Source organism: Amblyraja radiata, chromosome 21 (genome assembly GCF_010909765.2).
Source record: "Amblyraja radiata isolate CabotCenter1 chromosome 21, sAmbRad1.1.pri, whole genome shotgun sequence".
Classification (NCBI taxonomy): domain Eukaryota; kingdom Metazoa; phylum Chordata; class Chondrichthyes; order Rajiformes; family Rajidae; genus Amblyraja; species Amblyraja radiata.
Window position 1 is genome coordinate 7,005,240 of NC_045976.1, and position 14,535 is coordinate 7,019,774.

Genomic DNA, 14,535 nt, shown 5'->3' on the forward strand with positions numbered 1-14,535 from the left:
TTATTTCTATAGCACATTTAAAAAACAACTCGTTGACCAAAGTGCTTTACATTGGTGGAGGTACTAACGTTATACAACATTGGTTCATAGATTAAGTACATACATAAATACATACATAATACTCCCTCAGAGGACGTCAAGAAAGGTTTGAAAGATGAGTTTTTATGTCTCGACTTAAAGGAGTCGATGGAGGGGGCAGTTCTGATGGGAAGAGAGATGCTGTTCCACAGTCTAGGAGCTGCAACCGCAAAGGCGCGATCGCCCCTGAGCTTATGCCTAGACCGCGGGGTGGTCAGTTATGCCCCTGTCCCACTTAGGAAACCTGAACGGAAACCTCTGGAGACTGCGCCCCACCCAAGGTTTCTGTGCGGTTCCCGGAGGTTTTTGTCAGTCTCCCTAATGGTCGAAAGTGGTTTCCGCTTCTTCTATGTTCCGGCGACTATTTCAAAAAATTCAAAACCGGCCGCGACTAAAAATAGTTTGCCGTTTTAAAAATCGGCGATTTTTTAGTCGAAGCCGGTTGCGATGCTAGTTGAAGGTGGTTGCCAGAGGTTGCAGGTAGTGGCAGGTAAGACCTTTTCGAATTTTTTGAAATAATCGCCGGAACATAGAAGAAGCGGAAACTACTTCCGACCATTAGGGAGACTGACAAAAACCTCCGGGAACCGCACGGAAACCTTGGGTGGGGCGCAAAGTCTCCAGATGTTTCCGTTCAGGTTTCCTAAGTGGGACAGGGGCTCAACCCCAAGTCGGCTGATCTGAGGGATCTGGAGGTGGTGTGGTGGGTAAGCAGATTTTTGATGTAGGTGGGGGCAAGCCCGTTAAGGGCTTTGTAAACATAGAAGGAACATTTTGTAAAAGCACATGCCTATGCAGTGAATGGATCGCATGCAGGGCAAGGAGATTAGTTTAGCTTGGCATCATGTTCGGCACAGACGTTGTGGGCCGAAGGGCCTATTCGTAGGTCATCAAACAGTTCAACAGGCCCTTCAGCGACCATGATGCCGAGGCGATGCCAACCCTTGCCTGCCTGCACGTGATCCATGTCCCTCCATTCACGGCATAGGCATGTGCTTTTACAAAAGTCTCTTCAATGTCACCACCGTATCTGCCTCTACCTCTACCCCTGCCAGTGCGTTCCAGGCACTCACCACCCTCTGTGTAAAAATAAAACTTGCCCTGCACGTCTCCTATAAACTATTCCCTCTCATCTTTAAAGCTATGTCCTCTAGTATTTGATACTTCCATCCTGGGGGAAAGGATGGCTGTCGACCCTATCTATGCCCTTCATCATTTTATATACTTGCATTCGGTGTCCTCTCAAGCTCCAGTGTTGCAGAGAAAACCATGCTAGTCTGTCCCAACTCTCTTTACAGCTAATGTCCCCTGATGCAGGCATAATTCTGCTACTGCTAAACCTGTTGCTGGCATGTTAACCTCCTCATCTCCTGTTGTGATACTGTGGCCTCTGGTCCTAGACTTTCCCACTGTCCCCGTTTCTGCCCCTGTGTCACAGTATTGGCTGTCTCTTCCACGTTCAGTGCCATTTGGCAAAGAGACAAACGGGTGACCTGCTTGCACTGCTCAAAGTGGTCAATGTGTGCTCAGTATTGGCCAGATGTCGAGCCACAGATTAGCATCGTATGCAGGGAAGATTGGTATTACAGTGTGCTACTATTTAGTTCAGTTTACTACAGAGATGCAGCGTGGAAACAGGCCCTTTAGTCCACCGAGTCCGTGCCGACCAGCGATCCCCGCACAACAACACTATCCTACACACACCAGAGACAACTTACAAATTTTACCGGAGCCAAATTAACCTACAAACCTGTACGTCTTTGGAATGTGGGAGGAAACCGGAGATCCCGGAGAAAACCCACGCGGTCACAGGGAGAAGGTACAAACTCCGTACAGACAGCACCCGTAGTCAGGATGGAACCCGGGTCTCTGGCGCTGTGAGGCAGCAACTCTACCGCTGCGCCACCGTGCTGCCCCATTCTTGCAGAATATTAAACAAGTAACAAAGATTTAAAAAGCATTGACACGTTTATTAAAAACCGAGAAGTATTTGCAAAATTGAATGCAAGAGGTAGATATTTTTTTTCTCTCCAAAATACGCTGAACAGATCTGGGCAACGGCAGAGTTTTAGCAGGAGTTAGATTTCTGACGATTCCTGCACCGCTGGTCGGAAGCGTGGGTGAGGGGGGTCGATAATGTCCCTGTACGCCGCGGATGCTGACTCGATGTGCGACATCCATGTTTTCTGAAAGAGAAGAACCGTGTTCATGTTGGTGTGTGCGTTCCTCAGCACCATTGCAACACTGGCTCCTTCTACCAAAGAGAGCCATGACTCCTAACGCCACATTCCTCTGGAGTGCTCAGTGTCGCCCCCTACTGCAAGAAGACAGTGGTGGACAATGGCCAAAGGAAATCTTGAACTGAGACCCGAGACTCGAGGTCTAGTTATAGACCAGCAAATAAAACTCAATCATACAACTGTACCCTGATCTGTTTTGAAAACTATCCTTGGTCTTAGTTTAGTTACGAGATACAGCACGGAAAAGGGGCCCTTCGGCCCACCGAGTCCGTGCCGACCAACGATTACACTAATTCTATCCTACAAACTAGGAACAAATTACAGGGAGGGGCCAATTAACCTACAAAGCCGCAAGTCTTTGGAATCTAGGAGGAAACCGGACCACCCGGGAAAAAACCCACCCGGTTACTGGGAGAACGTGCAAACTCCAAACAGACAGCACCTGTAGTTAGGATCGAATGTGGAATTCAGTTTATCTGGGCCATTCCTAGCGCAGATTCAAGGGTGACATGATGTCGCAGTTGTAGAGTTGCTGCCAGAGACCCGGGTTCGATCCTGAATACGGGTGCTGTCTGGACACAGTTTGTACGTTCTCTCTGTGACCTCGTGGGTTTCCCCTGGATGTTCCTGTTCCCCCCCCACACTCCAAAGACGCACTGGTTTGTAGGTCAATTGGCTTCAGTAAAACTTGTAAATGGTCACTAGTGGTCACTAGTTACTGCTCGTGTACGGGGATCGCAGGTCCCAGTCACCCATCAGCTCCCCACTCACTCCTCTACATTGCCTACAAGTGATCATGAAACATAGAACGGTACAGCACAGGAACAGGCCCTTCGGCCCACAATGTCCATGCTGAACATGATGCCGGGTTAAACTAATGCCTGCACGTGATCCATATCCCTCCATTCCCTGAATATCCACGTGCCTATCCAAAAGCCTCTTAAACACCACTATTGTATCTGCCTCAACCACTACCCCTGGCAGAATGTTGCAGGCACCCACCACAACTCTGTAAAGCAAAAGATAACTTGCCCCACAGGTCTTATTCCCCCCTTACCTTATAACCATGTCCTCTACACTTTAGCATTTCAGCACAGGGGAAAAAGGATCTGGCCTCTCGTAGCTTAATATATTTCTATCAGGTCAATAGACAATAGGTGCAGGAATAGGCCATTCGGCCCTTCGAGCCAGCACCGCCATTCAATGTGATCATGGCTGATCATCCCCAATCAGTACCCCGTTCCTGCCTTCTCCCCATATCCCCTGACTCCGCTATTTTTAAGAGCCCTATCTAGCTCGCTCTTGAAAGCATCCAGAGAACCTGCCTCCACCGCCCTCTGAGGCGAAGAATTCAACACTCACCACTCTCTGTGAGAAAAAGTGTTTCCTCGTCTCCGTTCTAAATGGCTTACTCCTTATTATTAAACTGGCCCCTGGTTCTGGACTCCCCCAACATCGGGAACATGTTTCCTGCCTCTAGCGTGTCCAAGCCCTTAACAACCTTATATGTTTCAATGAGATACCGTCTCATCCTTCTAAACTCCAGAGTGTACAAGCCCAGCTGCTCCATTCTCTCAGCATATGACAGTCCTGCCATCCCGGGAATTAACCTTGTAAACCTACGCTGCACTCCCTCAATAGCAAGAATGTCCTTCCTCAAATTAGCGGACCAAAACTGGACACAATACTCCAGGTCTTCCTTCCCTCTTCCTCCAAAGCTCCAGATCATGTTTCAAGTCCAAGCATGTTGTCAAGCTGGAAAGGGTGCAGAGAAGATTTACGAGGATGTTGCCAGGACTCGAGGGCCTGAGCTATAGGGAGAGGTTGAGCAGGTTAGGTCTCTGTTCCTTGGAGCAGAGGAGGATGAGGTGTGATCTTATAGATGTGTACAAGTCATGAGAGGACTAGATTTGGTGGACGCAAAGTCTCTTGCCCAGAGCAGGGGAATCGAGAACCAGAGGACATAGGTCTAAGGTGAAGGGGGAAAGATTTAATAGGAACCTGAGGGGTAACTTTTTCACACAAAGGATGGTAGGTGTTTGGAACGGGCTGCCGGAGGAGATAGTTGAGGCAGGATCTATGGCAACATTTAAGAAACATTTAGACAGGTACATGGATAGGACAGGTTTCGAGGGATATGGGCCAAACTTAGGCAGGTGGGACTAGTGTAGATGGGACATGTTGGTCGGTGTGGGCCGAAGGGCCTGTTTCCATGCTGTACAACTGACTCCATGCCTCATCCCTCCCTACCCCAGTCGCTTCCTCAAGCCCTGCGTCTGACAGGAAACTTCACATTGCACCTACTTAGCCTATATTGCACAGACCCCCAATCCACCCCCTCCCCTTTCATTCAATGTGTGATAGCCCCCTTGCTGTAGCCTATAAGCCCCCGAGCTTTCAATTCGACCAGTCACCACTGTTACTGCAGTTTGAAGTCTTCCACGTTATAACTTAGTTGAGTTCACTGTTCATTTTACCTTAGCCGACTCGGAATGTGCTTGAAGTGTGAAGATTCCTATGGACTGGTGGTAGCGGTTTAGATGTACGATTAGAAAAGCGTCACGCAATCCACAGCCTGCAGGCAGAGAAACAATAGGGTCAGTGAAGTGGACAAGTGAAACAGACCAACAAACAACACTTGGTTGAAGAAGGGTCCCGACCTGAAACGTCACCTATCCATGTCCTCTCCTCCCCCGAGATGCTGCCTGACCCACTGAGTTCTACTCCAGCACATGGTGTTCCACACAACATTCGGCCTCTCATTACCAGAGGTTGCAAGAGGAGCTTGCGCTGGGCCTGCCGTTCACCCACGCCATTGCTTGTTGACAGAGGGCTGTGTTAACACAACCTGACTTTAAGCCTACTGCTGTTTGACTGGTAAAGCACATCGACTTCTCCTTGTCTTCCGAGCATTACATATGTCCACATTGCACCCGCAAGGGTGCAGAGAAGATTTACTGGGCTGCTGCCAGGACTCGACCTGAGCTATAGGGAGAGGTTAAGCGGACTGGATATTCCTTGAAGTGCAGGAAGATGAGGGGTGATCTAATAGAGGCGTATAAAATCATGAGAGGAATAGATCGGGTAGACGCACAGAGTCTCTTGGAATGTGTAGTGGAATCAAGAACCAGAGGAATCAAGAACCTTACGTTTAAGGTGAGGGGGGAAACAATTTAACGGGAATCCGAGGGCTAACTTTTACACAAGGGATGGTGGGTGTATGGAACGAGCTGCTGGAGGAGGTAGTTGAGGTGCATTCTATGGCAACGTTTATGAAACATTTAGACAGGTACATGGTTAGGACAGGTTTAGAGAGATGAGGCAGATGGGACTAGTGTAGATGGGGCATGTTGGCCGGTGTGGGCAAGTTGAGCTGAAGGGCCTGTGTAGATGGTTTATGCATGCAACCTATAACGTAGCTACCTCAACACCACTAACCACGCCCAGCCATATCAGTATAACTGTGATATCCTCCCCTTGTTCCTCCCTTGGTTCCAGTACGCCTGAAGACTAGATGCAGTCAGTACTGGGACGTGTGTGACATGTGCCTTGATTAAAGACTCAGTAAAGGTTACAGTGTGTCAGACTCCACTCCTTTACATGGTGTCAGCAAGTTAAACGCGCGCCTCCTGTTTATCGGGTTTTATTTGTCCCTAGTCCAACTAGTGTTTAATTCCCCATTCATCATGGCATTCTCATGCCGAAAGCCCTCTCCCCTTGTCTTTGACGCTGACATTGCGGAACGCTGGGCTCTTTTCGTGATGGACTACAACCACTTCATCAACATCGTGCACCGAAATGACCCTGATGCGGTCAAAGCCTCGCTCCTGCTGAACACAGTCGGTGCCGGTCCCGATGCTATGAAACGAGCTCAGGCTTTCAACTATGATCCAGCGGTCCTGGATGACAACGACCAGGTCGTCGAGCCGGCGGAATCTGCCAATGACCCGGTATGTCTCTTACGCAAGTTTGCGGAGATTTGTGACTTGCCCTCCAACCGCATATTGGAGCGGGCTAGATTTTTCACACGGAAACAGCAGCCTGATGAGCCTGTTGAATGTTTTATCGCCGACCTGCGCTACCTTGCTCAGCGGTGCCGTTTCGAGACCATGCGTGATCAGCTCACCAGAGATATCCTTGTCACCGGCATGCTAGATCAGAAGCTACGTGCAGATCTGCTGCAGAGACCAGACCTCACCCTGACTCAGGCAATGCATGCATGCCGCATAGCTGAAGTAGTTGCCCCGCCACATGGGCAGAGGGGATCTGACAATCGGGCTATCAATCTGACTGGTGTTGCTATGCGCCGTCGCAAACAAGGCAACTTTCGCCCTACGCCGCGGCCGACTTATGCCCCTCGGGTCCCGCTTGTCAAGAAGTGCCCAACTGCAATTATATCCACTCCATGCAGTCGCAGTGCCCAGCATTTGGCAAAACTTGCAATTTCTGTAGGAAGATGAACCATTTTTCAGCTGCCTGTCGTTCCCGTGGGAACGTTCCTCAGCTCCTAGACAAGTTTTAAACAACCTTCAGCAAGCTGATAGCGATTTCGATTCCCAGTCGTCTGTCGACACTGCCCTCGACTCTGAGCCCAGCTGTTCCATGGGAGATGCCAGTATTTACACTCTCCTTCATGGCCGATCTCGCCTCCCTGATCCTTCTGTACTCATTACTGTCAACAACAAGTCCTTCTCCACGAAGCTCGACACGGGGGCGAAAGTGAATGTTATGTCAACATCCCTATTCAAACAGATAAGAAATACTGAGCTGTTGACCGCTGATCGCTCCATATTGCGTGCTTATGGGGGAGAGGAGCTAACACCTGTGGGGAGGGCCGCCTTCCATTGTGTGCTGCAGAAATCATCCCGTGACCTGTCGTTTTTTATTCTGGACTGTGACTGTGCTACTCTATTGAGCAATCAAGCCTGCCAGGACCTTGGTCTGGTGTCTTTCGACCGTACGGTCCACGAAGTGCGGGTGATGCTGAATCCATTCTCCGAGTACCCTGACGTCTTCGACGATAAGTTGGGGAAGCTGCCACTTGTATACAAGATCGCAACTGACCCCTCGGTAGTGCCTGTGATCCGTGCCCCACACAGGGTGTCGTTTGCCATGAAGGGCAAGGTTGAAGCCATGCTGAAAAACATGGTTGACATGGGAGTGCTTGCAGCCGTCAGCGATCCCACCGAGTGGGTCTCCACCATGAAGAAGGGTAAGAACGAGATACGGGTGTGCATCAACCCCAAGGATTTGAATCTGGCAATAAAACGTCCCCACTACCCTATGAGGACTGTAGAAGATGTTGCTGCCCAGGTCGGTCAGGCCACGGTGTTTTCCATCCTCGATGCCAGGAGCTCGTTCTGGCAAATACCTCTAGACAAACGCTCCTCGGACTTAACCACTTTCGGCACACCCTTCGGAAGATTCAAATTGCCTGGACCTGGTTTCCCCAACACCAGCAGGCTTTCGATTTCCTCAAAACGAAGCTGATTAGCACGCCGACTCTCAAGTTCTTCGATCTGCGGCGTCCAATTGTGGTTACGTGCGACGCTTCCCGTTTTGGACTAGGTGCTGCCTGCCTGCAGCTCTATGATGGTGGCTCGCTGCAGCCCATTTCCTATGCCTCGCGAACCATGACGGACACTGAGCAGCGCTATGCACAAATAGAGAAGGAGCTTCTGGCGGTTGTGTTCGCCTGTTCCAAGTTCAAGGACTTCCTTTTCGGTACCAGGTTCACTGTCGAGACGGATCATCAACCCTTGGTGACGATCCTCAACAAACCTATCCACATCGCTCCAGCCAGACTACAGCGAATGATGCTACAGCTCCAGCGGTTCGACTTTCAGATCGTCTACAAGAGGGGCACTGAGATGCATGTGGCTGACGCGCTGTCCAGGGCCCCCCGGTCCTCCTGCGACAGACATCCCTACGAACAGGAGGATCTGCAGGTACTCAATGTCAACTTTGTTCCTTCTAAGCAGCTGCAGTGCCTGGTTGAGCACACTGCCAACGGCCCCGACCTGCAACAGCTCGCAGCTGTCATCCAGCGCGGGTGGCCAAGCAAACGCACCTCGCTGCCTGCTGGTGTCCACCCTTTCTTTCTGGTTCGCGATGAACTGGTGCTCCGGGACGGGATCATCATCAAGGGTCACAAGGTGGTCGTCCCTGCCTCCCTGTACGACTTGTACTACAACGCTGCCCACATGGGGCATCCCGGAGCCGATGCCACTGTCTCACATGCCCAAGAACAATACTATTGGCCCGGCATGGCAAAGTACATTAAGGCCCGAGTAGCCTCCTGTCCTGATTGCAATACTCTTGCCCCACATCAGCAGCGCCAGCCACTTCTGCAGCAGCCTGCCCCTGCCATGCCCTGGTCATCGCTGGCTGCTGACATATTCGAATGGCGTGGCAAGCAATGCCTAGTGTTGGTCGATTCCTACTCAAACTGGTTCGAGGTGGACCTTCTCCCTGCTATCACCTCTGAAATGGTCATCAGTAAGCTGCGCTGACACTTCGCCACTTTTGGGTCCCCGGTCCGTCTACAGACCGACAATGGCCGTCAATTCACCAGTGCTGAATTTAAAGCTTTCGCTGTGAAGTGGAACTTCACTCACTACACCAGCAGCCCTGAATACCCGCAGAGCAATGGCCTGGCCGAACGTGCTGTCTGCAGTGCCAAGAACTTGCTCGAGCAGTCTCGTCTCTCCAATAGTGACTTCTACCAGGGTCTGTTAAACCTTCGTAACATTTCCAGGGACAATACCATACGATCCCCTGCCCAACGTCTGATGTCCCGCGTTCTTCGCCCACCGATGCCGATCGCCCAGCAATCCCTAGTGCCCAAGGTCCTCCAGCCTGCCACCTTCCAGCAACGGATTGCTCATAGACACGAAGTTCAGCGTCGCTCTCACGACAAGTCCTGCCGCCCTCTCTCACCACTACTGCCTGGCCAGGTCGTCCGCATGCAGACAGCCACCGGTTTCTCCCGACTAGCAACCGTGGTGGGGGTGGACAATTCACCGAGATCCTACTTGGTGGACTTTGAAGGAACTATCTACCGCTGTAGTCGCCAGCACTTGTTGGCCGTTAACGAGCCTCAGCCTCCTCCTGTGGCCCCATATGCTTCTCCTCTGCGTTTCGAGCCTCCCACTACTAACTACCCCTCAGCTCGCTGCATGCCCCGGTCTGTCCGTTTGCCGCGGTCTCCTCCGTCTGCTCTTCCGGGGTTCTCCTCCCCTGCCCGCTCTCCTCTTTCTCCCCCCACATCTACTCCTTCTACCCCGTCTCCTTCCCCTGGCTCGCCTGTGCCGGTCGGGTCTCCTTCCGCATTCCCGGCTGGGTCTCCGCCGGCTTTCTCCTTCCCGGCTGTTCCTGCTCCTCCTACTCTTCTTTCAGGGGGGGAGGGTGAGGGTGCCATGCGACTCGCTCGGGTCGGATTGTCAAACCTCCTGACCGTTACAGTGATTTTGTTTAGATTTGCAGGTGTTGTATAACCACCCTGCCACTGTTATAACTTCAATTTTAAATTTCTAAGGGAAAGGATGTAGATGGTTTATGCATGCAACCTATAAGGTAGCTACCTCAACACCACTAACCACGCCCAGCCATATCAGTATAACTGTGATATCCTCCCCTTGTTCCTCCCTTTGGTTCCAGTACGCCTGAAGACTAGATGCAGTCAGTACTGGGACGTGTGTAACATGTGCCTTGATTAAAGACTCAGTAAAGGTTACAGTGTGTCAGACTCCACTCCTTTACAGCCTGTTTCCACACTGTTTGACTCTAAATTGGCTGTGTGCTCGGACGTTCTTGTACCCTTGCCTCTCAATTGGGACTGTCTTTCATGTTCGCAAAGCACAGGGGTTTGTCTAATCCCGAAATGGCACCTGCCCATGTTTTCCAGGGATTGCTGCCTGACCTGCTGAGTTACTCCAGCACTTGTGTCGTTTTTGTGTCTTAACCGGCATCTGCAGTTCTTTGTTTCTGCAATGCTGTGATTGCTCCCTTGTCTTTTGTGTCGCTACAGGGTGTGGATCATCTTTGGAATGATAGTGAAGGGCACGGTGTTTGTGACACTCCCAGTGGGATGGTCAGTACAAAGGACTGCCGAGGAGGAATGTCCTGGAGGATGGAACTGGAAATTATTGTGCTGCCCGCTCCTTACTGAAGGGAAAACCCTAATCACAGTGTCAGCCAGCAGAATACGCTGACTGCCCTGCCTCTGGAAGCCACGAGCATTACAATTAGTTGGAAATACCTTACACACCCACATAATATAGGCTAAAGCACTGCTGTATTTACTTTAAAAGAAAGACACAATGCTGGATTAACTCAGAAGGCCTGTATATTTGTGTACAGTTTTGGTCTGCGTTGTGTACAGTTTTGGTCTCCTAATTTGAGGCAGTGCAGCGTAGGTTCACAAGATTGATCCCTGGGATGGCGGGACTGTCATATGAGAAAGATTGAAAAGACTAGGCTTGTATTCACTGGAGTTTAGAAGGATGAGTGGGGGTAAATCTTATAGAAACATATAAAATTATAAAAGGACTGGTCAAGCTGGAAAAATGTTCCCAATGTTGGGCGAGTCCAGAACCAGGGGCCACAGTCTTAGAATAAAGGCCATTTAAAACTGATTGAGGAAAAACTTTTTCACCCAGAGAGTTGTGAATTTGTGGAATTCCCTGCCACAGAGGGCAGTGGAGGCCAAATCACTGGATGGATTTAAGAGAGAGTTAGATAGAGCTCTAGGGGCTAGTGGAGTCAAGGGATATGGGGAGAAGGCAGGCACGGGTTATTGATCAGCCGTGATCACAATGAATGGCGGTGCTGGCTCGAAGGGCCGAATGGCCTCCTGCACCTATTTTCTATGTTTCTGTTTTCTTAAGTATTTCTCTTCAGTCAGTCAGTAAAGCACTCATACGTGTGACTTACTTTGAAATATGTCCTTACTCTAGAAAAAGCAAGTTTAGTTTAAAGATACAGTGCGGAAACAGTCCCTTCGGCCCGAGTCCACGCTGACTAGCGATCCCCGCACACTAGCACTACCCTACACACTAGGGACAATTTACAATCTTTACCAAAGTAAATTAACGTACAAACCTGTACGTCATAGAAACATAGAAAATAGGTACAGGAGTAGGCCATTCGGCCCTTCGAGCCTGCACCGCCATTCAATATGATCATGGCTGACCATCCAACTTAGTATCCTGTACCTGCCTTCTCTCCATACCCCCTGATCCCTTTAGCCACAAGGGCCACATCTAACTCCCTCTTAAATATAGCCAATGAACTGGCCTCAACTACCTTCTGTGGCAGAGAATTCCAGAGATTCACCACTCTCTGTGTGAAAAATGTTTTCCTCATCTCGGTCCTAAAAGATTTCCCCTCTATCCTTAAACTGTGACCCCTTGTTCTGGACTTCCCCAACATCGGGAACAATCTTCCTGCATCTAGCCTGTCCAACCCCTTAATAATTTTGTAAGTTTCTATAAGATTCTCCCTCAATCTTCTAAATTCTAGCGAGTACAAATCCAGTCTTTCTTCATATGAAAGTCCTGACATCCCAGGAATCAGTCTGGTGAACCTTCTCTGTACTCTGTCATTGGAGTGTGGGAGGAAACTGGAGATCCCGGAGAAAACCCACACAGGTCACAGGGAGAAGGTAAAAACTCCGTACATACAGCACCTGTAGTTAGGATCAAACCCGGGTCTCTGGCGCAGTAAGACAATAACTCTACCGCTGAGCCACCATGCTGCCCCTAATTTTCTCTTGATATTTTGATAAATCAGCCTGATTTCTACTGCCGATCCTTTCGCCGAACACCTCCGCTTGGTCCGCAATAACCAACCTGACCTCCCAGTGGCTCAGCACTTCAACTCCCCCTCCCATTCAAGTTCAAGTGAGTTTATTGTCATGTGTCCCTGTATAGGACAATGAAATTCTTGCTTTGCTTAAGCACACAGAAAATAGTAGGCATTTACTACAAAACAGATAAATGTGTCCATATACCATGATATAAATATATACACACATGAATAAATAAACTGATAGTGCAAATAACAGAAAGTGGTTGGTAATAATCAGAGTTTTGTCCGAGCCAGGTTTAATAGCCTGATGGCTGAGGGGAAGTAACTATTCCTGAACCTGGTTGTTGCAGTCTTCAGGCTCCTGTACCTTCTACCTGAAGGTAGCAGGGAGATGAGTGTGTGGCCAGGATGGTGTGGGTCTTTGATGATACTGCCAGCCTTTTTGAGGCAGCGACTGCGATAAATCCCCTCGATGGAAGGAAGGTCAGAGCCGATGATGGACTGGGCAGTGTTTACTACTTTTTGTAGTCTTTTCCTTTCCAGGGCGCTCAAATTGCCGAACCAAGCCACGATGCAACCGGTCAGCATGCTCTCGACTGTGCCCCTGTAGAAGTTAGAGAGAGTCTTCCTTGACAATCCGACTCTCCGTAATCTTCTCAGGAAGTAGAGGCGCTGATGTGCTTTTTTGATGATTGCATTAGTGTTCTCGGACCAGGAAAGATCTTCAGAGATGTGCACGCCCAGGAATTTGAAGCTCTTGACCCTTTCAACCATCGACCCGTTGATATAAATGGGGCTTTCTTCCCCCATCCGACCTCTCTGTCCTGGGTCCCCTCCTTGGCCAGAGCGAGCAACACCGGAAATTGGAGGAACAGCACCTCATATAGTCTGCATCCTGGGGGCATGAACATTGAATTCTCCCAATTTTGTTAGCCCTTGCTGTCTCCTCCCATCCCTCAGCCCTCGGGCTCCTCCTCCTTTTTCCTTTCTTCTCCCAGCCCCCAGTCTGAAGAAGGGTTTCGGCCTGAAACGTTGCCTATTTCCTTCGCTCCATAGATGCTGCTGCACCCGCTGAGTTTCTCCAGCATTTTTGTGTACCTTCGATTTTCCAGCATCTGCAGTTCCTTCTTAAACATGATTTCTACCTTGCTGTTCTTGCCAACATGCACACAAGGGTACAGTTTAGATGCAAATATATATACTACTGGAGGAACAGGAAGTCAGGCAGCATCTGTGATGGGAAGGAGTGGGAGGGGAAATAAGGGATGGTTGAGACCCTGCACCAGGACGGAGAGAGAGGCGAGGGAAGACTGCCCTATAAAGTGGTGAGAGGATGGGGAGGGTGAGACAGGGTGAGGTTGATGCTGGGTGGATTGAGGACTGGAGCTGGGAGACAGAGGCAGGTGGGTGGAAGCAAACAAAGAAAAAAAGAGACACACAAGTGGGCGACATACGCTACAGTTGCTGCCGCACCGCGCCGGACACCCGGGTTCGATCCCGACTACATGCGCTGTCTGTACGGAGTTTGTACGTTCTCCCCGTGACCTGCGTGGGTTTTCTCCGGGTGCTCCGGTTTCCACCCACACTCCAAAGACGTACAGGTTTGTAGGTTAATTGGCTTCGGTAAAATTGTAAATTGTCCCTAAGTGTTAGTAGGATAGTGATAGTGTACGGGGATTGCTGGTCGGCGTGGACTCGGTTAGCCGAAGGGTCTGTACCATGTTGCATCTTCAATGTAATCACTTAACACACACGATAGATTTGGAGTAATGCTCTCAAACGGGGGGGGGGGGGGGGGCTAGAACAACATCGGACACAGTACCGGCTGAATGGAAGGGATCGATGTTCTTGAGTGTTAATCTATCCAGTGGGATGGGTTGTTCCAGTACGCTGCACAGCACTCCATCCCTGCCCAGGGCTTGTAGTTCAAGAATGGGAGAAGAGTTTCTCAAGCCAGTGTCCAGGGCTGCTTTCTGCTGGGAGAACAGATCATCAGTTTAGTTTAGACTCTTTTCACATGCACCAAGATACAGTTAAAAGCTTTTGTTGCATGCTGTCCAGTCAGCATAACGTCTAGACTTAAATACAATCAAGGGTACAACATAGAGTGCAGACAGGACGGTCTGCACCCGGGCTGGAATGGAACCAATGTCCTTGGGGGAGTGTTTGCTAGTGCTGTCGGGGAAGATTTAAACTAATGTGGCAGGGAGCAAGAGCAGAGAGACAGAGGGGTGTAAAATGAGGGTAGAAGCAATAGGTAGCAAGGTGAAAAGTAAAAGTGGCAGGCAGACAAATCCAGGGCAAAAATCAAAAAGGGCAACTTTTCAACATAATTGTATAAGGGGTAAGAGTGTTGTAAAAACAAGCCTGAAGGCTTTGTGTCTCAATGCAAGGAGCATTCGTAATA

General features: G+C 49.9%; 1 protein-coding gene across 1 annotated transcript in view; it reads right to left on the bottom strand.

Annotated features, from left to right (window-relative positions):
- Positions 1-2,027: 2,027 nt before the first annotated feature.
- The window catches only part of plekhg7 (pleckstrin homology and RhoGEF domain containing G7), an 80,528-nt gene continuing 68,020 nt past the window's right edge, over positions 2,028-14,535 (bottom strand). The window contains exons 15-17 of the mRNA XM_033039428.1: positions 13,951-14,101; positions 4,796-4,893; positions 2,028-2,264 (exon numbers count right to left, since the gene is read on the bottom strand). Of these exons, the coding sequence (XP_032895319.1) occupies positions 2,157-2,264; positions 4,796-4,893; positions 13,951-14,101 (357 nt within the window). The 3' untranslated portion in view covers positions 2,028-2,156. The remainder of the gene's footprint in view (positions 2,265-4,795; positions 4,894-13,950; positions 14,102-14,535) is intronic.